The sequence below is a fragment of the Mastacembelus armatus genome, chromosome 10 (assembly GCF_900324485.2).
Source record: "Mastacembelus armatus chromosome 10, fMasArm1.2, whole genome shotgun sequence".
NCBI classification, from domain to species: domain Eukaryota; kingdom Metazoa; phylum Chordata; class Actinopteri; order Synbranchiformes; family Mastacembelidae; genus Mastacembelus; species Mastacembelus armatus.
The window spans coordinates 14,487,090-14,510,874 of record NC_046642.1 but is presented as its reverse complement, the minus strand read 5'-3'; the positions used below and the strand labels follow the sequence as shown (position 1 = coordinate 14,510,874).

Sequence of the window (23,785 nt, the reverse complement as noted above, 5' to 3'; positions counted from 1 at the left end):
TGAAATCATTTCAAGTTTCATCAATTATCCAGCACATTGGCCGAGGTGAGGTGCCACCAGTTTGAACATTAAGGCTTTAGCCTCACTAAGAGTGAACTGATACTAAATGATTTATTCATGACACCCCATCTCCATCTCTTTCACTCCTCTCTGAATATGAGTCACCTTTGGGATGAAGAATTTCTGCTCTGCCTTATTGTGAAGAGCTTCACTGCTGTCAGACAAGTCATAGATGTAAACTAGATAGATAGAACACCTGAGGCTGCTGCAGCCAATATGTCGGGCATACATGAACACACATACACCATAATCACAGATGTCCTTGGTTTTCATCAAAGCCCCTAATTTTCCCCGTTCACGTCTTATAACCCCACCCCCATTTCGGTCTTTCACAGCACACCTGCACTCAATATGAGCCCCCTGCCCTCCCCACCACATCACACCGCACACATGCAGAGTTTGCAGGACCTGCTCATATGTTCCTAAACGGCCTTAGCCTACTAACCGCCCTGTGTCATGTGTCCACCAACAGGCATTTTACACACGAGCTCTCTTCCTACACCCACCCTGCTCGCTTTCATTCAACCTGGAGTTTCTTATAACAGGATATCCTGAACATTTTACGTTTCCTTCAGTTGTGCACCAGATGTGCTCGACAGCCACAAAGCAAAAGAGAAAGAGAGGCGAGAACTGGAAATGCTCTCGGTAAACCAGTCAAGAAATAGCCAGCAGTTCACATGAACGTGTTTCCTCTTCTTTCTTCGTATGAACTCACGTCTGTTAACTTCTGCTCTGCTGCGTCCCTAAGGTGACAGCTGGCCTGGGGTACTGTGGTTCATACCTAAGGGCTACGGAGTGAATGGGCTGCTGCCCTCAGAGGTTTGTGGCCAGAGACTGTCCCTCCCCATTGATTCTGACCAAACCTCCACATCATGTTTCTTTGATGAGTTCTGTCTGGATTAGTTAGCTTGAGTTACTCTCTATCTTGATCTAAGTTATTTCTAAAGCCAAGGAACAAGGAAAGGCACTCTTGTAAGAACCACTGAATGGGCCTTCTGGTGTTAACATCTGGTGAAGCCGAGGTTTTCTTTTCTATAGTTTGGAGTCTGAGAAATCCCAAATTCAGTAAGCGAGCACACATACAAACATACACATAATCCCAACCCCCTGACACTCGAACGTTTAGTCACTCAACTTAAAATATCATTTGTTTACAACCCCCACACCAAAAAGTCCCAATGTGCTGGAATGCACAGGGAAAAGCACTCTGAAGCCCCAGTGTGTTTGCAACCCTATAAATAAAGGTGGCGGTGGGGAGTGTGGTTGACCATAATTACACAGGGCCTGTTAAAGCCGAGGCGCGCTCTCTGTCTGTCTGTCTGCTGGTCCCCTTTACCAGTCATGGCCACTCCCATCCACATAAAAACACACATGTATGGACGCACACACATTCAGATGGGATGTGGGTCAAAAGTTTTGTTTTTCTACATCTGTCTGGACTTATAAAACATTGCGCCTGTTGACAATATATTACATAATTCAAGTATTTAAACTGTTTTTACGCTTCAGCTTTTGTTCCTTACAGATGCGCTGTCTTCTGATTTGTGTGTCTGTCTTGTTTTTCCAACATGCATGTCCATGATTGATTAAAGAACATTAAGTCACTGATTTTGTTTGTTAATGCACTCGTTAGAGAAGTTGAGTTTTTATGTCTTGGGTGGGCATGTTGGTCCAGATGTTCAGTTACTGTTGAGTTTTCAAACCCTTATAACTGAACAACATTTCGCCTCCAATGCAAAAGAGTCACATTCAATCAGAGACTGGTAAGACTGTTTTTAGTCCTTTTTGCTATGTGTATTTTCATCTCTGTGGTGCGCATGTTCACATGCTAAATCTCCATCTGGCCGCTGTGAAACGAAGTTCACAGCATTGGAGTTGAGATGTAAACACACATTCACACGGTGTTCTCTTTCTCGCTAAGCTGCAGAGACAGACATTTACCAAACTGTGCTGTATGTCGCATATCTGTACCAGCCAAGTGTGGTTCAATGTTGTGTGCGTGTGCATGTGCGTGTGAGTGTGTGAGAGTGTGCACCTGCATGTGCGTTAGTGTGTCTAGGGGCACACACACACACACACACATACACACGCAGAAATGTGTACATACATCAGCCAAGATTTTCTTCCTTACACATGGAGCGGAGCTGCTTTGAGCAGCCAGAATAACGCTGCACATTCTATACTTTCTGCCGCATGGTACAATTTGTTCTGAAGCACTTGCCTTGCTGTACAAATCACAGCCACACCGCCAACTATAGCTAGCTCACTCTATTACCATCAACAGGCCAACTGCCAAGAGAAGAAACACATCCAACAGTTTTAATACCTTGTTTTCACACAAGCAGTTTTTCACTCCAGCTTATAAAAACCAAATGACAATAACAATAGCATGTACAAGAAAACCAGCCTCTTTTTTTTTTTTTTTTTTGGTGTAAACTAAAGTCCTCCTAAATCTTTTGTTCTTACAGCCGGCCAATGGTCTCAGCTCCCCCACCCTCTTCATCCTCCTGTGGTTTGGCACTGGAAGAATGTGGTCTGGGCAGGGTAAGACTGGATTGATAGAGCAAAGTCAGGGTTTGATGTTTGATGTAATTTCTCTGCACTATACAATTTGACTACAATGTCTCGTCCGGTTTTGCTGTCGTGCGAAAAAGGGCACGTATTCCTAGTCACGTGTATGACCTTGTGTCAAGATATTTGCACACTGAGTGTTTAAGAGTTGGATGATTTCAGCCACAGTGGGCAAGGATGGAAATTACTGAAAAGCATCAGGTTACTATGATTACTTTCCCTTCGTCTCTCTAGTCCATTTATCTCAGAGGTACTCCGGAGCAGAACGGCAGTAATGTATTTTAATGCACCTCTACATGATAAAAGTTCACTGACTGCTGCTACATGTGCCACACTTCAGCCTTCATCCCCTCACGTTTCAAAGTCTTCTATCCACTACTGGGCCTTGTAGCATTAAACATTCAGGAGAAATAAATGAAAGGCACTCTTAAAAGCTCTAACCAATAGGCTTTTACAAGCCTACCAGGCTGCATTCGGATAAAAACCAAAACTAAAGTGGTCTAGACAGCAGGAAATCTAACTTTGAAAGAATACAACAGCTAAAGTTAAATGCTTTCCCCTTTGGTGGTGGCAAATGTATTGTAGTGTACCATATATATATATACTCATTTGGTTTATTGCTTGCAGAAATTGAATTGGTGCCACAGAGATGCAATATTCAGATCTTAAGGGGACTGGTGGAGAGTAGGCTGCTCGGCCATAAAGACAGATGAGTGAAGGATGGAAATTTTGTGCAGCTTTTGATGAATGGTGATATATCATCAGATACTTTAACTGTCTCCCACATTCACAATCAACTCAAGTTATCCCAAACTGGGGCAGTGATAAATTTCACTTGGGAAATGTGGAAAAATATGAAATTCCTCACTGGTTTTGGTTTAGAAATGTCATTTAACATCAGACTGTAAATCAACAATATCCAGGACCGTCTCTCTATCTGTCTGTGTGCATGTCTGTCTGTCTGTTTCCGCTCGGTGTCCTCTAGGTGTCACTAGAGATGTTCAGGGACCAGACAAGGCTGTGTTAACTGGAGTGTGCGTTCAGAGTGTGCACCCATGTGCGTGCATGAAAAGTGAAACTGCAGCCTCTCCTGTGCACTGACAGCTTCAATCCAGTTGCCGTGGTGATATCCTCTCCCAGGTGCATCAGTCACACACACACACAAACACACAGACAGTCTTCACTCTATCTCTCTTTTTCTTAAACGCACACACTCACACGCGCACATACAAAAGGGACACACACTCCTTCTCACTGGCGTTGTCTCCACTTCCTCACATGCCTGGACACCCACAGCTGGCTGTTTGTGTCCTTCCCTGCAGTAGCTCAGACAACCATCATTAACACCAGTGTCCCTGCGCTGCGCTAGTGTTAGTTCCTCCGTGCCAGTCTCTCTCCCCGCGCCGAGCACAGTGCACCCCGCTTTTCCGCAGGTGTCCAATCCATCCCACCCCCCACACCCCCTCCCACCGCGTACTCGCTAATGAGAGTGAAAATGAGAACAATGGGGAGAGGAGCGCGGGGCCCGCCAGCTCATCTGGGCTCCGTTGATCTTGTTAATTGCGTCCGTGGACGCGCTCCGCTCCCTTTGAAGTGTGTCTGAAGAGTCCGCTTTAGAGACTGGCAATTACCGCACATCATGTAATTGCTGCAAGACAGGCAGCCATATGAGAGAACCCATGTTACTGTATGTGTACGTGAGGGTGTGTGAGTACATGTCGACAATGTGTGTGTGTGTGTGTGTGTGTGAAGGTTGATGGTGATGCCTTCCAAGGTGTAGTAACAGCATGTCAAGTAACGTCCTGTCAAACCACAACACCTTCAGAACAAAATCTTAACAGCTTTGATACTAGAGACAGCTGCGTTTTGTAAAATGTCTACTTACCACTTTGTTAAAATCAATTTGCACGGATCAAAAGAAATTCTTCCCCTTTGGAATTCAATTAATCTGCTTTTTTCCCCTCACAAAGTGCCATCGCTGCGGTTTTAAGAGGAGACGTCCACGGCCTGTTTACATCCTCCACCGCTGCTTAGAAAGGTTTTGGGGTCACCGTAGCGTTGTGGATATTTGTGGTGAGAGTCTTGTGTCTCTTCAAAAGCCATGTAAAATCCCTTTTTATGGATTTCACTCCTGGCCTTTGCAGACTGAAACATAGTGAGTTGTTTTTTTTGTTTTTTTTTTGTTTTTTTTTTTCTAATTTTCTCTTGTCGTGTCAGGCGTTTTTCTATTCAAGCAAGGTAACAGACTGCTTTCAGCACTGTTAGTAAAATTCTTTTGCAAGGCATAGTTTGGCAAGGAAGAAGTGCAAATAAAGTCCTGTAATAGCCCTAAAAGCACACCTACTGTAAGTATATGAGCACTCCACTGTAAACAGCCTGATTATTAAGCATTGTGCATGAACACACAGCACAGTGAACACAAGCGAGATGGATGAAAGTGCCTTCCTCTTTTTCACAATCAAGTCATGGCCAAATAAAATGTTTCCCTCTGTCATCATAGATTTTCCCGTTTCCTGTACTTGACTTATTTTAGAATTTCTACCACTTTTTATAGGCTAGGTCTCCCTGCCCGTGTTTCATCGGATAAGTCAGCTAAATCAGTGGCCCATGCATCTGCAAGATGTCAAATGTTTATAGTAAAAGTAAAAACCTGAAACCAAATTCCTGGAATCAGGAGATAAACAGTAAGAAAAATAAATAAATAAAAAATACCAGCCAGTTTACAACTCAAAATACAGCTGAGGAATATTATCTTGATTTGAATAAAAAAATATGACAATATGCAAATTATGGAAAACGTAAAATTCTTGGAAAAACTGACATCTTATGTAAGGCTGTTGCTGTAAACAATGCTATCTCATAAAATCATTGTCCTGATACCCTGTCAGAAACAAGGATGAACTTCTGCTACAGTGTAGGTCTACAATTCAATAAATTCATTTATATATTTCAATAAATGGGGAGCAAAGGCAACAATATCTATCTATCTATCTATCTATCTATCTATCTATCTATCTATCTATCTATCTATCTATCTATCTATCTATCTATCTATCTATCTATCTATCTATCTATCTATCTATCTATCTATCTATCTATCTATCTAATCTCATTAATTCAGTACACATTGTGTTAATGTATTTCAAGAGAAAAAAAGCCTGCTGTTCTGTACAAAAGACCCAGCTGATGTATGCTGCCAGCCTGCTCTGAGCTGTAAAGCCTCTCATTCGCCCCCTTTGCCATAAATCAGATACTGTTACAGTAGCATGCCGCTGTTCTTTGTGAGAGCTACAGATACAGCGAGGTAACCCTGTGCTCCTACTCCCACGTCTGAATACAATTGAAAGTGGTACAGATGAAATGTACCACTCGGGGCTAACTACAGCCGTAACATAAATACTGTGCCACATGCTGCTGTAGTAGCAGGGATTTGTATCCGCGTGATAGACCACACGCTTTTAAATGTGCACACATACAATACATACAAATATGTCTGTGTGTATGAACCCTCATATTAAGGTATACTGCACAATACAGGTTGTAACTGATAGAGGAACCGATAAGGAATGAGAGTACCTGCCCTTTCCTACTGTAGCACTATGTAAATATTATTTTCCTAATTTCTGACAATAGAACTACATGTGTACAGAGCTGTCTGTGCTCCACCATTCATCCACAATGTACAGTTGCAATTGACAATAAGATAAATTAGATGTTTACAATGGGTGCATTTGAGGACATTCGGAGAAATCTGGCAGGCAGTCAAGCAAACAGAACTAAAACCGGTCCATAGCCATGCGAGCAGCTCTGTGGGTGCTTTCATCTTAGTACTTATGCATCTGATTTAGCTGATTAGCACTACACAGGAACTTCAGCTGAAAATGATGGGAGTTTCCTTTGCTTTGCAGGTATTTGGACAAATTGAAATGTTGACTTAACCTCCTAAGACCTGAGTTTTGGCTTGATTTCTTCTAGCTAAATGTGGTTAGGTGGAACCCATAAATATAATAACCAGATAAAACCAAACTGACACTGCTATCCCCAGTGCCATACAAATAAGATGGTTTTACTTTTTAAAGATGAGTTCCTTCCTGTGACTTTTGTTGTCAGCCTGAGAGTGACTTCACCTCTCTTCCTTCTGAACTGCTGTTCAAAAAGTCATGCAATGATTTTGCAGCCTTTTTCACAGACAAAATATTAAAGATAAGACAAACTATCTCTAGCTGCAGTCCTAGGAACATGACAATATCACCTGTGCCTCCTTGTTCTCCAGCGAATCTAGAACATTTTGATCTCCTTGATCACAGAGCTCTGACAGAAACGCTTCTACAATTAAAATCTACATCATGCTGCCTTGATATTTTACCAACAAATTTTTTTAAAAATGTTTTTAACAGCTTAGCTCCAGATGTATTGCAGATTGTCAATAGTTCTCTTCAGTCAGGGCAGTTTCCCCAGGCCTTAAAAACTGCTGTTATAAAACCTCTTCTTAAAAAGCCTAATCTAGATGCTTCAGCAGTAAGTAACTACAGGCCAATATCAAATCTTCCATTTCTGGGAAAAATAATTGAAAAAGTAGTTTCTCAACAAATTCACAGATTTATGGTGCAAAACAATCTTTTTAATGCACTTCAGTCTGGATTTCGCACACACCACAGCACTGAGACTGCACTTATTAAAATTTTAAATGATTTACATTTAAATAATGACGAATCCAAAACCTCTGTTTTAGTACTACTGGATCTCAGTGCTGCATTTGACACAGTTGATCATGATGTGCTGCTTCATAGACTAGAAGCTTGGGTGGGAGTTACTGGCTCAGTGTTAAATTGGCTAAAATCTTACTTACAAGATAGAGACTATTTTGTCTCACTTGGTAACTATGAGTCTGAGCGAACAAAAATGAAATGTGGGGTTCCTCAGGGGTCTATTCTTGGTCCTCTCTTATTCAATATCTACATGCTGCCCCTTGCTCAGATTATGGAATACTACAACATTGACTACCATACCTATGCAGATGACACCCAACTTTATATATCAGTATCATCTCATGATTATAGTCCTCTAATTTCATTATGTGAGTGTATTAATCAAGTCAAAGAATGGATGTGCCAGAATTTTCTCCAGCTCAATACAGACAAGACAGAAGTGATTGTTTTTGGTCCCAAAAATGAAAGGTCAAAGGTCATTGCTCACCTTGACTCCATGTCATTGAAAGCTACAAATCAAGCCAGAACCTTGGTGTAATCATTGACTCAGACCTGAATTTTAACAACCACATAAAATCCATCACTAAATCTTCCTATTACCACCTGAAAAACATTGCTAGAATAAAAGGTTTTCTTTCTACACAAGATGCAGAAAAACTTGTTCACGCATTTATCTTCAGTAGGTTAGATTATTGTAATGGCTTGTTCACAGGTCTTAGCAAAAAGTAATTCAGGCAGCTGCAGCTAATCCAGAATGCTGCTGCCAGAGTCCTTACAAACACCAAGAAACTGGACCATATCACACCAGTTCTCAGATCACTACACTGGCTTCCCGTTGGTCAAAGGATAGATTTTAAAATTTTATTGCTAGTTTATAAAGCACTAAATGGTTGTGGACCAAAATATATCCAAGATATATTGGTTCCCTATGAGGTTTCCAGACCCCTCAGGTCATCTGGGACAGGTCTATTGTGTGTTCCCAGAACCAGAACCAAACAAAGTGAAGCAGCATTTAGTTACTATGCTCCTCATTTGTGGAACAAACTTACTGAACACCTGAGGTCTGCTCAAACTGTCAGCTCATTCAAATCTGGACTGAAAACTCTGTTGTTTACTGCTGCCTTCGAATAATTGTTATCTTTGTTTTCTTAATGTGCTTTTATGTTTTATTTTAATTTACTTTACTTGATTTAAATTTATTTTATGTTAAATGTCTTTATTTTTAAATGCTCTTTTCAATGCTTTTAATGCTCTTAATGTAATTATATGCCTTGTAAAGCACTTTGAATTGCGTAGTGTATGAAAGGTGCTATACAAATAAATTTGCCTTTGCCTTTGCCTTTGCCTTCAGCTCTAAATAGAAAACAGTGAGACTGGCCAATTATTAATAACAGGAGCACCTGGGTGTCAGAAGTGGTTACGAAAAATCAAAAACACAACACTCTGACTCTAAAAAGAAGTAGGAGTAGTTATTATACCTAGAAATCACTGTTACCCACAGATGTATTTTCACATCATCGTTTAGCTGATTTTTTTTGTTTGAATGATGAAACATGTATTTAATATCTTTGTCATTTTAAATTTCTCAAGATACAGTTTAACTCTTACATCGACCTCAGGGATGTTTCTCAAAACTCGTCCTACAGGTGGGTGACAACTCAGCCAACACAAGTGTCTTCTCAAATTGTGGTTATATTATAGACCCTTTGCATGTCACAACCTGAGCTGTAACATTAAAATACCTTTAATAGTTTGTAAAAGAGGCCAAATTATGACTGGAAAGAGCAGGATGAGGTTAATTGCACAATCAGCACAACAGGCCCTCCTGACATATTCTCTGTAGTGTAGATACACACAACACACAGAGGAAAAAATGGAAACTTAATGCATCACAAACACCCTACTGTAGATAGATTAAATATTTTGACTGTGTTGCAACACACCGTATTATTTTGCAAGTGGATGGACCAGCATAACATAACGTAAACACACATGCACGTATACACAAACACACCTAGCAAGAGTGGGGGAAAAAAAGGATTGCACTGAGGCAGCTTGCTGAAGGGCAGCTTGCCAAAAGAGTGGGAGAGGGAAAGAGAGAGCGAGAGAGAGAGCGAGAGAGAGAGACCGACACAGACACAGAGAGAGGGAAAAGAGAGGGAAAGAGGGCAGGAAAGTCCTTACATAGCCCACAGGAAGAGCTGTGTCAGGGCAGGAAGCTCCTTGTTTGGGCATGGAGGTTTCCTGGCTGGCTAGAAGACTGACATTTCCTCTTCTAGTTGGTTTCTGGAGAATGGATCACATGAAGGCTTGAGGGAGGCTGCAGGGGTGGTGGTGGGCCGCCAGTCAGGCTGGGCTGGGCCCGCTCTTTGGTTTCAGCTTTAGCGCTCCCACCCTCTCCCTGTCTCTGCTCTGCTCTCTGTGCAGCCTGCAGCTAGTGGCTTATTGCTGTAGCAGACACTTCACAGGCCAGCATTCATTCTTTGCACTAATGACATACAGCACACCACTGCACAGTCTGTAATGTAACATGGCACATGTTGATCTATTACTGTAATGATACACTGTATAGAACATAGGAGTTATAAACAGCATGGAGAACATGTGGATAACATCTGCATATAACTATGTATCATGGAAGCTGTAGAGGTGGCGAAGGTTAGGACAATTCCAAGGGCCTGGGACTAACAAGGGACCAAGAAACATACATACAACATTATGTAAGAGCCCCAGAATGATATTCTTTCATGTGGCCCCATATGTCCGGTGGCACCTCAGCTATGTACTCTATCACTATGACAGTTGTGAAAGTTCAAGCATTCTTTGTACCCATGGGATACATTTAGTCTGTTTCCAACAATTCAGGCTTTGTAGAGATGACAGTCGCCAGCTGGCGTATCTCGACTGAAATGAGATGGATCGCCACAAAATGTGGTACATGATTTTGCTTCCAATGCTACTGTGAGGTTGACATTTATGACTATGAGTGAAAAGCATTAACACTTACTGGATGGACTATAATGAAATTTGTATTAAATATTATTTGTTATAGGGATGAAATACTTTGTCAGCTCTAGTGTCACCCCCAATGCAAAATTAACCTTTTTTAACTCCTGGCTAGATGATAAGCTAATGACATTCAGTGTAACTTAGTAATGTTAGTGTGGGGCTAATGTATAACAGTTATGTTGGCTAATATTACAGAGTTCAGAAAAAAAAATCCCAACCAAACAAAACCAAACCAATCCATCTAGCAGACACATAGCCAACATGGCGTCACTTTTCAGTCCCTTTTGTTCTCAGCTGTCACCATCATGCAAAGGCCAAACCAATACTAATTCTGGTTTTTGTTCTTGCAATGTTCAACTTAATTGAAGTTTTAGCTTTCTCGAATACTTCTCTTCTGTTTGTGAAAGAAAGCTCTTGTGGGCACTTCCTCTGCCACAGCTCAGACCTGTATCATGTCTGCCTGCAATGCCTTGTGGGAGACTCTTGCCTTGGGCATTGAGTGAAAGGTCAGAGTACAAGTAGGAAGTAGGGTGACAGGCAAGGCAGCTATCCAACAGTTTTATACAGGTCCAATAAATTTATTGGTTGGCTTTTTTTTGGTTTGTTTTTGTTTTTTTTTGTTTTTTTAGCCCTGCTGCTTCCACCGCTGATTCTTTTCCTTTATTTTGTCTTTAATTTATTGTTTGCCATCGATATGAAAAGATAAACTCGAGAAAAAAAAAGCCTTTGAAAGGACTCACCAACCCTACCTTTAACTATGCCACTTACTTTGTTTAGTTAACCTAAAGTGGATTTCCTAAACCTAAAATTTCTAATTCAAATGATCAGGTGGCTTTATTGAAAATGGCTGCAATGCTACATAGCCATTTCTCACTCATTAGTGAAAGAAAAGTATGCACTTCTTTCCCTATAATGTACCACATTATTGTGGTAATGGAAAAATATTTACATTTGTCTTTTCCCCCAAGGTCCTTGTATTATATTTTGAGTGTTGACTTCAAAGTGCATGCTGTTTCCATTTAATTTGTAGAAAAAAGTCCAGGAAGATGAGTGCATGTTGTGTTTGAGCTCTTCTCAGTTAAGTCTGTCTTTAGTGATGCTAGTGACCTGTTTGCTCTCCTCCTCACTTTGCTTTTTAGTGAAGCTGTGAAAATGGGTGCCAAAAACTAAAACCCAGACACTTTTCCGTCAATAGCTGAAACCTTGTTGTGGGCTCATGCTTCATTGCTTATTGATCGACCATCTGTGCATTTGTGTTGACAGTAAACTTCAACTGGTCCCAGGCAGACAGACAGGCAAACAGACAGAGAGAGAGACAGACAGATGTTTCCTGGTAAACAGCAAGCACTCCAATAAGACATACAGTAAATCTGTAAAGTGACAAGTTAAGCCATGCACCTGCTCTCTATCTCACACACTAAGGAAAAGCAGCAGACTGAGGAGAGGGAGAGAGAGGATGGACAGTAGACAGGCAGCAGGGTGTGAAATACAGAGACACAAACAATCACAAATATACACAAGTAGACACACTGACATCCACACCGCAACCTGAGGTGTGCACACTCATATTTTTCCTGCTGTCATGTCTCTCTGGATGATTACCTCATAATGCACAGCAGAGGAGCAGCAGTTCCTCCACCGCTGCTTAGTGGCATCTCCGGCATGGCTGGACTGGTGATGGTGATGCCAGGGAAAATGTGTGTGTGCGTGTGTGTGTTGGATGGAGTCAAGCCTGGAAGTCAAGAGCAAAGACAGGGAACAGTACATTATTTAGTTTGGGAAAAAGAAAATTCAGGGCCAAATAAAAGCAATCATGTACATTAAAGGTAAAAGTCAAATTGAGGAATGTAAATGCGCACACACCAACAGAGGAAGATGGATTAGGTATATATGGGGACACTCCAGTGGGTAAACAACCATTCATTTAACTGTAATTTCTCCCCATTTTATGGTTTTACAGAAGGAGAGGGACCCTCATTCCCATCCTCACAGCAGCTTTTAGCCCTCTGGTCTGGACTGAATAACAGAAAAAAGCTGGGGTCATTACTCACAGTGTAGGACTCTGTTAAGCGGCAGTGTACAGCTCACAATGTACACATCTGCAAGCACATACTCTCATACCCGGAGGTATAAAGAGAGCACATTGAAGTGCATGTGTGTGGGTCAAATGCATGGCCCTCTATGTGTGAATTATACTTAACTGCAGGGTTATTTCCAAACTGTAAAAAAAAAAAAAAAACACACATACACGCACACACACACACACACACACACAGACACACAAGCTGTGTGCACTCTTTGCAATCTAACACCATTACCAGCAGCTTCACGTACATTAGAGAATGAAAATGATGGAGGGCAGGGGGAGATGTGGCTGCTGAAGGGGTCATTTCACTCTGGGGGTATCTGAGGTATTTATAACCAAATGATTTAAGCACTGAAAGCAAGTCCAGTTCATGATCTGACCACAGATGTATCCTAACAGAAACAGAATGGCCAAAATCCAGTAATGTACAGCTTTACACTAAGCTGGATTTTGGAGTCTGCTATACAGAAAACTTTGCTTGTCTCACCTTGTCAAAGCATTTCAGTGCAGAGCCCAAATTTTCCCAGGTTAAAGTTAGGTTATAGCTGTGGTCAAGGCTCACAGCTTCACTTTGGCAGTAATAACCTGTCAACTGTTTCACATTAGGAATCCTAAAAGCCTACATACACAGTTGACAGAGCTGACAGATGCTGACATGCTACCGCATGCAGTCACAGGCTCTAAATGAGGACCTAATGGTGTGGATGTGACAGAGATGTAGCTATGCTCAGCTTGCCACAGCACACACTGCTTAATGTTAACTAGAGACAGACAGAGGAAGAGCAGATTGTCTATGTTTCGATCTTTATAGATCAGCAGGAAATTAGTCTACATTAAAAGACTAGTTAGACATCTTGGGATACATTCTTACTTGCTTTCTTGCTGACAGTCAGATGAGGAGATTGATAGCGCTCTAATAGCTGTCTCATAAATATGTTCCCTTTGGACAGCGCCAGGCTGTTTCCCCTGTGTTTCCAGTCTTTGTGCTAAGCTGACTGGCTGCTGGTGGTATATTTTTATTTTCTAATCAGGCATAACAGTGGTGTCAGTCTTATCAACCTAACTCTTAGCTAAATCAGTAAAAATATCCGATTCCTTTAAACACATGCAGACCCTTGGAGACTCTTGACCTGAAAGTTTCCGTTAAGAACATTAGGCTTGAAATAATCAAGCTGATGAGTTGCTGCAAACCACCTATATATATATATATATATGCATGTGTTCATGTGTGTTTACACGAGCTCCCAGAAGCTCTCAGCAGGTATCCCGACCGCTCCCACTCCTCCTGCTCCCCAGGCGCAGTGCACTGATGACATCAGCTGGTGTGAAAGTGGCCATTAGTTCCACCTCATCACTGTGGGACAAAAATAGCAGTGCAAGGCTTTCATCAGACAGGGAGGACAGCTGTAGTGAGGGGGCAGGAAAGGAAACCTGGCCAGATGATGATACACATTCACTGTATCCTCCTCCTCCCTAGTTCTCACTTCTCCCACTCCCTTGCAATCACACCGACTTCAGCATATAGGCAAATGTGCTGTACATACACATATACAGTGTGTGCTCACTCTCACATGCACTTTGCATTTACAAATATAGAAAGAATATTTATTGCCTTCCCTATCCCCTTACCCTATCCATCCCAAATCAATGCCTAACTCCGAACCTTACTCTACAACATAAACCTAATTCTATCCTAAACCCCAATTCTTGACCCTCGAGCAACCGTTTAAAGTCGAGATGACCTGCCAAAGTGTCCTCTCAGGGATGGTTTCAGATCATAGTCAGACACACAGCTGTTCACCTTCTACAATCTATCCACACAGCAATTTCCATTTTTCCTGTATGTGATTATGCCTCAGTCTTTAAATGAGGCTTAGCAGCCAGATGACAAGTGCCGCCTTTGTAATACCTGGTGCTGCATTATGAAAGCACAACAGCCACTGCGCCCAGTACCATTGTCAGTGCAAGTCAAAACTATAGAACACTAAGACAAAGGATGTCTCTTTCCACTGCTGTTAGTCCTCATTCTATTATTTATGGCCATGAACCAGTGATATTGTTTTTTTCTTTATTCCGAAGCTTAATTTCTGCGGCAGATTACATTATTTATTATCAGCTGATTCCACAGGTATTACCTAACAAGTAGGTTAGGGATTATTTTTGCCAGTGCACAGACCAAACACACTGGACAGGATTAAGTTATGGTCAGTGGTGATGTGTTGTCGGGAGGGAAATACAGGATCGCATGTGTGAGTGTGTGCTTCTCGGAACAGGTGGCTGCTGTGTCAGATCAGACACCTGGTCTCCACCTTGTGATTGACAGGTGGTGAAGTCATCTGGCATGGTGAGAGTAGAGACAGATTTTCTATTGGGGCTCTGTTTCTCTCTCTTTCTTAACTTTTGATACATCAGAGTAAGGTGCAGATCTGATCACAGAAAGTACTTTTGTATTAACTTTATTCACATGAAAATACACAAAAGCCTCAGTGGCCAGGAACAAGGAGTGAAAAGCTAAATGTTTAGTAGATTTCCAAAGAACTACTGTATATTCAACAACAAAGCCATCCAAACATGGGGAAATATATGCAGCACTGTAACGCTCACCTATAATCTGGGCCAGTGTGACAACAGGGTGGTTGTTGTGAACTTTTGAACTGCAGTTCAATCAAAACCAGTGACCCTAAAATGCTTCCCCACTGTTTCATGTGGAATAAAATAGGTCATGAAAACAGGCAGGTTTATGAGAGTACAAAAAAAGCAGCATGAGCTATCAATGATTTTGTTTTGCTTTAAAATTAGGGCAGTGCAGTACTCCACTAAATCTACCACTACTCTAAAGTCCTAAAATTGTGGTGCACTGCTATATACATTCACAGTATTTTCTGATCTAAAGACTTTCTTTTATTATTTTTGCTTGAAATTATATTTACAAATTGAGGCTTTGCACAGTTCTGTCAGAAGCCTGTAATGTGCAGTAGGAAGCCATCTGCTGCAGAGTATGTATCCCTCTGATAAAGACAGACAACAGACATAGCCATGACTGCATTTATTTACCCAGCCTCAGAGACCCCGCTCAGGGATTGCATATGATAGACAGACTCACAGGCAGAAAAGAAAACAACTTGAGCCCACTTACTAGCCGTGACACATAAAGATTTATGAGGGCCTGTTTGCATTTCAGAGCCACCCAGGTGCCTTTTGTAAAGCTGTAGTGTTCTTGATGCTGAGTTGAAGAGGTGTCATATTTGGGGGTACTTAAGCATGCACTGTTTTGTTGTCTGTTCAAAGCCATGTACTTCAAACAAGCATGGCTTATTAAGTAGAGCTAAAGTTGCCAGGACACCTGTAGATTATTTTAGAAGTGATACATCAAAAATCTCTTTTGTGTGCCACAAATAATTTCAAAGATGCTTGTGAGTTGTGCTGCTCTTACATCTTGTGTGTTTTGAACAGTTTATGCAGCAAACACACGTGCAAAAGAGTCACACATCTTAACCTAGAAATGCAGAGCAAATTTGCGACACCTTGATTATCTTGTGTGTTTTTATGTGCAAAGCAGAGCATCTGTTGTTTCACCTTCAGTGGAGCTTTATTTTATTTACAGCAAGAGGAGATAATTTAAAGCAGACAGACCACTACATTTAGTTTAGGTTTGCTGTATTTATAGTTTCTGACTGATATTTAATTCAAACTGTGATATGCCAAGCATGTTTCCTGAACACTGTGTCTGTGTAAATGTTGCAATCTACCTGAAATGTACCTGTGAGTATGCAGGAAATCAAGCTATTTAAATATAACATTCTTATCCCAAAAGGCTCAACAGGTGTCGAGCGCAAGAGGCAGAACAGTAGAAAGCACCTGACGACCGTCACAGTGTTCCCTATTGGCAAGATAAAAAAAATCATCCCAGTGAGACAGAGTGAGGCTCTGAACACGAGATCAATGGAGCATATTTAAAAGACATTAGAGAGCAGTCCTCCTGTCACATTCCTGTGATAAAGTACAGGAATCTAGCCTTCCAGCATATTGTACCATGTCTCTATGAAGACGATTCTCCAGTGTCTTTCCTCCTGTGCTTAATCTCCATGCGGAGATGAAGGATGGCGGATGGCTAGCGGTTTCTACGTGCTAAGCTGGGCTCCCGGTCATCCTACCCAGCAATGGGCTCTCCCCAGCGACTTGGGAGATGTCAAGGGGTGAGGGCAGTGGAGAACGGATGGCTGCTGGCCCTGGAGCCCCTCATTCACTCTCTAACTTGCTCACATTAAAGAGAGCTCTAATCACTGCAGGGACTTGGCCAATGATGTGCTTATCAAACGGCATATTTCAAAAAGGCATCTTAAAAGGCCCGAGGGCGAAGAGGCAATAAGAGCACATTTGTATGTGGATGAAAGGGAAAAGTGTAGACAGACCTTGCATCAGAATACAGAGGAGGGGGGGATCATTAGCATCTCTAGCAAAATATGCACTACCAGAGAGCACGAGAGAGGTAGAGATGGAGACAGAGACAGAGTGAGAGAGGTGGCAGTGGGATGGGGTTGGAGGGCTGAGGGAGAAAGAATGGTTCTTTTCGCCATTCGTCCTTTTTTGTTTTACACTGTTCCCAAAAAGAATGAGAGAACAAATACATTTTTGAACAAAGGCAGAGCTCTTGAAGTGGAAGCCCGTTGGGGGGCGTGAGGTGGCTCTGCTGTGGGTTGAAGCCACGACACAACTGCACTCCCAACTCCTCTCACGCTCCTCTCACACCTCCCTAAACAGATCAGGCCCAGAGCCTGAGCTTTGATATGTGAGGAAGAGGCTTGAATCAGAGGATATGATGGGCTGCAGAGTTCCCTTCTACTTTGAGGGATATTGGCCGTCTGTCTCTCTAGCATTTTGGTTATGGACTGTGACAAACTTGGGCCGCAGCCTCCCCTGTGTAACCAACACTGGTTGAAATACTATCTCTAAACATGAGAACAGGCTGAAAGAAGCACAGCCTGCGGTTTACACATCAAGTGAAAGACTTTCCTTAAAGCATGCTAGTATGAGAAAGTTGTGATGCAAAAGCTGGTGAATGGCTCTTGATTTGCAGCCAGGGACCAAAATAATGCTGTAAACAATGACAGGAAATGACTTTTAAGCCACACAACGAGGTTTGAAATATACCAAGAAAAGCTGGATGTTCCTCAACAGCCTTATTTCAACATCAGCTTAGCATAGAGATCAGCCACACTTCTGAGTTGTGTGATTTGTTGTACTATATCCTTTTGTGTGTGTTTGTATTTATTTATTCCATAAAGATTCCATTTAGGTTTCTTCCAAGAAAACAGAACATTGCTACCAGTTCTTTTTTCTTTGTCCTTTTCTTTTTTTTTTTTTTTTGTGTGTGTTTATGCATACTTAAGCAGATACACAACTTCAGACACACTGTGTCAGCAGATGAGAGGGTGGTGGCCAGGTAGATCTGTTTCATGGGGACACTGAGCTTTAACCAAGAGAAAAACAGCAAAACAGTGGCTGCTAGCACGGCAAAATTCACACAATTACACACTTAGACATCATTTGAGCAGCACGGAGACACGCAGCAGGAAACAACTACATTAGTCAGAGTCTATACACGGTTGCTGTGTATATTGTACACACATGCCTGCATACATGTGCGCATAAACATGCACACTCATACACGTGGTTGCGAACACACACACACATACACACACACAACTCATCAGACCCAATTTAGAAAGTCAATTTGGGATCAGGAGACCAATTATCTTAATTATTTTCTCTTTTCCTCTATCATTCTCTTCTACTTGTTTTCCTTCTTTCTATTTTAGCTGTGTTTGCATTTGTGAGTGTTTTAGTTAGTGCATTTCACAACACAAAATTACTCCAAAGCTTGGAGAGAAAAACTTAGGACGGTTCTTGTCAACCTAGGCTAAAAAAAAAAAAAACCCAAGATGTTTTATTTTCATACTCAAACATGTAGCAAGAATTCCTTGCCTAGGGAACAGGGCAGATGAATAATGACAGTATGTCGAAGCTGTTATTATATTCTGCTTGAAAAACCAAAAGAAACAGGGATTAAACCTTCAGGGCCAGTCTGCTCAGCTGCACGCATGCAACAGTTCAACCTAACCTACACAGATATTGCCCAACTGTGTGTTACAGCTCGTTCACAATGAGGTGACAGCATCTCGCCGACCACATTTGTGGAAAAGAAGGTAATTACCGTGTGATGGATTTCACCTGCAGCCTGTGAAAATAACCCTGAGCATGTCTAAGCACAGTCGGTTTAAAATATCCCCCTCCAAAAATCATTTCTTTAACAGCATACAGAAGGGGATTTATTTTTTTCCCATTTTGCTTAAAGATCAAATTGCTGGAAGTGCATGTACTCAACAGTAAGGGCCAGTGTGTATCATAAAATCTAAAATGAAATGGAAATTTAGATAAGCTTAATATCTTCAAGAGCATGTTTGATCTAGATAAGAATTCCTCATCTTCTGTGTTTATAGGCATGGGAGTCATGCGTTAGCGTTATAATTGATACAGGGTTCAATTGGAGAACAGCGATTGAAATGAGTTTTCATTAGATGATATTCTACAGACTTTTCTTAAATGAAAGGGTGATTCTCTGATGTGACATGGTTTAAAATCTACTAAAAATCTTCAAACATTTAACATGTAATGTGATGGTATATATTCCTGAATGAAAGATGATGCAAAGCAGAGTGTGGGGTGTATCGTAATGAAGGCGACCTTGTTATATGGTCTTCAAGTACCAATGTAAATATTTGAAAACACAGAAGTCGAACAATAAAGTACCAAAACAAGTATACATATATATTTATATTTTTATTTATATTTCATTTCTGGAAGGATATCTTGTACACCAAATATCCCACTGGCAGTTAAGCGCATTCAATGTCTTTAGAAGCCAGAAACAGTCACTTGTTTTAACAAACACAAATACAAAATAAAGATAACCACAAAATAATGAACTGCATGTATATAACATACAAAAGAATCCCATGCCTACTCAGTAGGTAACTTCAACATTCCAGCTCTTGAAGATGTGGATATTTACATTTACAAGTTTTACAAAAATATACTTTATAATTTTTCTCCTTTTTTGCTTACATTCTAATGAAATGAAGCGGTGCCCTCATAGCTCGTCCCTTTTCCTCCCTCTGAGTATGACTTACATTCTGTAACAAAAATATTCCCTCAACCCTTAAGGCAAGATGCAGCGCATCCTCTCTCGCGTATAGCCAAGTCACAACATCAGCAAGGCTTCACAAAAGGCACCAAATAACGGGAGCAATTGTCTTGTTAAGTTGTTGTTGTTTTTTTTTTTGTTTTTTTTTTAGAATGTTTTTTCTTTTCTCTATTTTTCCATATAACCAAGCAATATGTCACATGTGAGAAAGAGAGAAAGAGATAGTACCAGTAGATGATATTTACAAACAGAAACTAACATCACTCTTACTCATGCTTGAATACTTAAGTGATTTTTTTTCAAACAATGTCAAAACGTATCACAGCATCGTCACTACATAATAGAGAAAGTATGTAGAAAATATGGCCCTGCTCACTTCAAATAATACAATGCAAATATGCAAATAATTTTTCACATCAATGGTACCAAAGAATGATAAAAACGAAACATGGCACATGTACAATATACATAGCTTATGTATATCATTCAATGTCTTTTTGTACTGAGTGCCTGCAAGGGCAAATGTGCCTTAGCACCACAACTGCTGGCAATCTGTCTCTTGATTTCTGTGTACCTAATTGTAGAGAGAAACATCATTGTTTCTACTCTCTAGTCGTTGAGTCTCTTCCACACTTGAAGTGCTGCATTTGTTTTACAGATAAAGAAAAAAAAAAATCCCTTTTTATCTTCTATTGTCTTTGCCCGGTCCTTGACATGCGTCTTTTTCTCTCTTTCAGGTAACTCTCAAGATTCACCTAACTCTGCACAGGGAGCAGACAGAAAAGTGCTTTTTGGAGGGGAAAACAAAGTCTTTTGATGCTGATTTCTTTCCCCTCAAAGAACTCTTAAGGAAGGTGATGGGAGAAGAGATTGAAAAAAGTTTCTTTGCTTTTTTTTTTTTTTTTTTTTTTTTTAGCAGATCTCGATTGTCCTTGGTGAGAGAGTGGTCTGCATATCTGACAGCGGGGTGGGAACGGGGGAGCTGTAGATGTTGGAGGCGACTGAGGAGGGGAAGGAAGAGGCAACTTGGGACTGAAAGGTGCTGGACATGGATGCTGATGGGTAGGTGGTGGCAATGGAGGGAGACGGATAGGAAGTGTGAACAGGAGAAGAATAGCAGGAGGTGACTGGAGATGGGTAAGAAGACACTGGAGAAGGGTAGGAGGTGATGGGAGAGGGGTAGCTGGAGGCAGGTGAAGCCGCTGATACCGGTGCTGCTGTTACCACCACTGCTCCTGCCTTCTCTGCTTTCTTGTCCTTTTGCCGTAGGTGGATCTTTGTGTGCCTCTTCCTCTCATCACTGCGGGCAAACTTGCGTCCGCAGATCTCGCAGGCGAAAGGCTTCTCACCAGTGTGAGTGCGAATGTGTGTTGTCAAGTGGTCGCTACGGCTGAAATTGCGCATACAGATGCGGCACTGGAAGGGTTTCTGGCCCGTGTGGATGCGGATGTGACGTGTCAGCTCATCAGAGCGTGAGAAGCGACGATCACAGGTCTCCATGGGGCAAGCATAGGGCCTCTCATGAGGGGGTGTCTTGCTTGGCCTAGTAGGATACTTGCGCATGCGGCTGGGCTTAATCAGCTGGGACTGGTAGGCGTTCTTTAAGTCATGGGAACCAGTCTGGGTGGCAAAGGCTTTGATGGTGGACAGTGGAGTGAGGGAGGGCTGGCTTGACTGACTCTGGAAGGGCTTTTGGTCAGGGGGCACCAGGCTGATCTCTCCCTGCTGCTGAGGGAAGAGGTAGTCAGGAATCATGGGCACAGGGAAGCTAGTGCTGCAGCTCTTGCTGTTAGGGTAGGCAGGAGGAGGGTACTGCACTGCTCCTGTCGAGCTGGGAAAAGCCTGGCCCTGGTCTGGGAAGATGTCAGAGTTGGGGCTGGAGTAGGTTGGGGCAGCTGAGTAGATGGGGTTGGGCTCACTGTGGTGAATGGACGAACTGAGGCTGGAGCTCTGAGAAGAGGAGGTAGAAGAGGAAGAAGTAGTGGAGGATGGGACGGATGAAGAGGAGGACGAGGAGGTCTGTGAGGCAGCAGAGGAAGAGCTTGAGCTGGCGGCAACATTGTTCATCAGGCCGGTGAACAGGCCCAAGATGGGCTCCGCCCAGAGGCTGTTGCTGCAGGTGGTGGCGGGCTCCAGGGTGAAGCGGCCTGTGTAAGAGATTGGGGGAAGCCTCTGGGTGGGGTAGGTCTGCTCTGCCACTGATTTCTCACAATTGAAGGGGATATCGGGTAATGTATCTGCAAGGAGCACAGAGAAAGGAGAGACATTAATTAAACTGTCAATATCCAGAGGGAGGGCGAGGGGGAATCCTGCCAGAGCAGTGGACAGTGTGTTACCCCTCTCCTCCGTGACAGATCCATCAGGTGCCCACACAGAGAAACCCCCTCCAACTAAACTCTGTCCCCATCAACTCTAAGACAGTCTCTTTGCAAACATAAACAGAGCTGCTGTGCAAGCTTTCTAGATTCACATTTTCCTCTGCTCACCCTGTCTCGATCTTTCTTTCATTCTTTCTGTCTTCCTGTCTTGCACACACGCGCATGCACACTTACGCACATTCTTGAAGCCCATCTCAGAGCCCGAGGCAATTGATTACTGAAACTGCAGTTCAGCTGGTTTTAGGAATGCAATTTGAATTGAGCTGTAGGAGTGTCTACAGGCATGCGGTGACTGAGCAGTGTTTAAGTCCTCAGAGAGTCCACAGGGATATGGAGCTTTTAATAAACTGGCATTAAGTCAGATGTTTTTCAATTTCCCTGTTTTTGTTTATTTGTAGCATTTTATTTTATTTACATAGTGTGTCCAGTCAGCTAAAATTCAAATCTACCTCTAGTCTGTAATCCCACGTTATAAAATGTCTCACCACATGCCATGATAAAATAAACGTATACAGGCTTGACATTAATATCTCTGCAGTTATATGATCAATTCAAAATATTCATCAATACTCAGCAAAATATAATTAAATTAAGCAGCTGTTTATTTTTCGTAACTCGAATCCCTAGTTCAGTTAAACAGGCAGCACAGAGTAACAGAGGCAAAAAGGGCAAATCTTCAACTCTTACCTCCAGCAAGGTGGTCATACTGCTCTCCTGGCTCCCCGGAGCCGAAGCCTGCACCTTCAGGTGCGGAGGCGGTGAGGAAGGGGGTCCCTGCAGAGCTGAGCATCATCACCTCCTCCAGCTTGGGGTAGTTATCCATGGGGGAGTGAGGGAAGCTCAGAGGCTCTGAGATCGGCAGGGCTGGGAGGATCATCTCGGTCTTGGCTGCAGCCATCCTCTGCTTGTGCTGGAGCTGCAGGACTGAAGCTGCACTGAAGCTGCACTGATGGCGGGTGGCTGTGTGCACGCTGGCGGAGCGGTGCCTCGCAGGTGGTGGGAATCACTTAGCCCAGCTTCGGGAGCTCGAGCGCTGCACACTTCTGCTGATGCCGTGGAAGATGCTGTTGTCTGCCTTTGCTCCGTGACAATTTCTCTCCAGCTGTCCCGTTTTCCGTGTTTTTTTTTTCTCAGAGATGAGTAAAGATCCACTTGTCTTTTCAAAAAAAATCAGAAGTGTCCTTTATGCTCATTCCCTAAAACTCATCAAAAATGAATCAACAGATTAATCTTGATTTTCTTTCTCTGTATTAAATTATTTATCCAGTCAGGTTTTGACCTTCTTGGATGGATGTTATTTTGAATTGACTTGTTTACGTTTGATGTGATATTTCTCAGTCAGGGCTTTCAATGTGTTTCTCTGTCTAGCTCTGCTCTAACAGTTGCTCTTGTGGACTCTCAGGGCTCTCTGAGCTGAGAGGTTTCCCCGCTCCTTTTATACCCTCTTGCCGTGACGTAGATGTCCATATTTGGAGAGGAGGAAGCCCATATTTAGGCACTGCAGTGGAGGACACATGACGCTGGCCTGGAGGGAAAGCAGAAAAGAGAGACTTTATCTTAAGCTTTTGCAGTAAATTGCGAAGACAACGCCGCTCCACCTCTGTCCCAGATCAATGTATCTTCATAGCAGAACAGCTCCTTGAGACAGCAGTATAATTCTTGCTCTTTCCCCGTCGCCCGATAGATTTGATTTGGATTTCCCATCTGTGCAGCAGGCTGGGCTGCTGCCGGAAAGCCCTGCTCCGCCGTGCCTTATAAGGTCGTGACT

General features: G+C 42.3%; 1 protein-coding gene across 1 annotated transcript; it reads right to left on the bottom strand.

Annotated features, from left to right (window-relative positions):
• Positions 1-19,260: 19,260 nt before the first annotated feature.
• egr1 (early growth response 1) lies at positions 19,261-23,620 on the bottom strand. The gene is made up of 2 exons (XM_026330550.1): positions 22,705-23,620; positions 19,261-21,876 (listed from the first exon to the last, which is right to left on the bottom strand). Exons 1-2 carry the CDS (start codon positions 22,913-22,915, stop codon positions 20,552-20,554), a joined length of 1,536 nt encoding a protein of 511 aa, XP_026186335.1. The 5' UTR covers positions 22,916-23,620; the 3' UTR covers positions 19,261-20,551.
• Between the last annotated feature and the right edge of the window lie 165 nt (positions 23,621-23,785).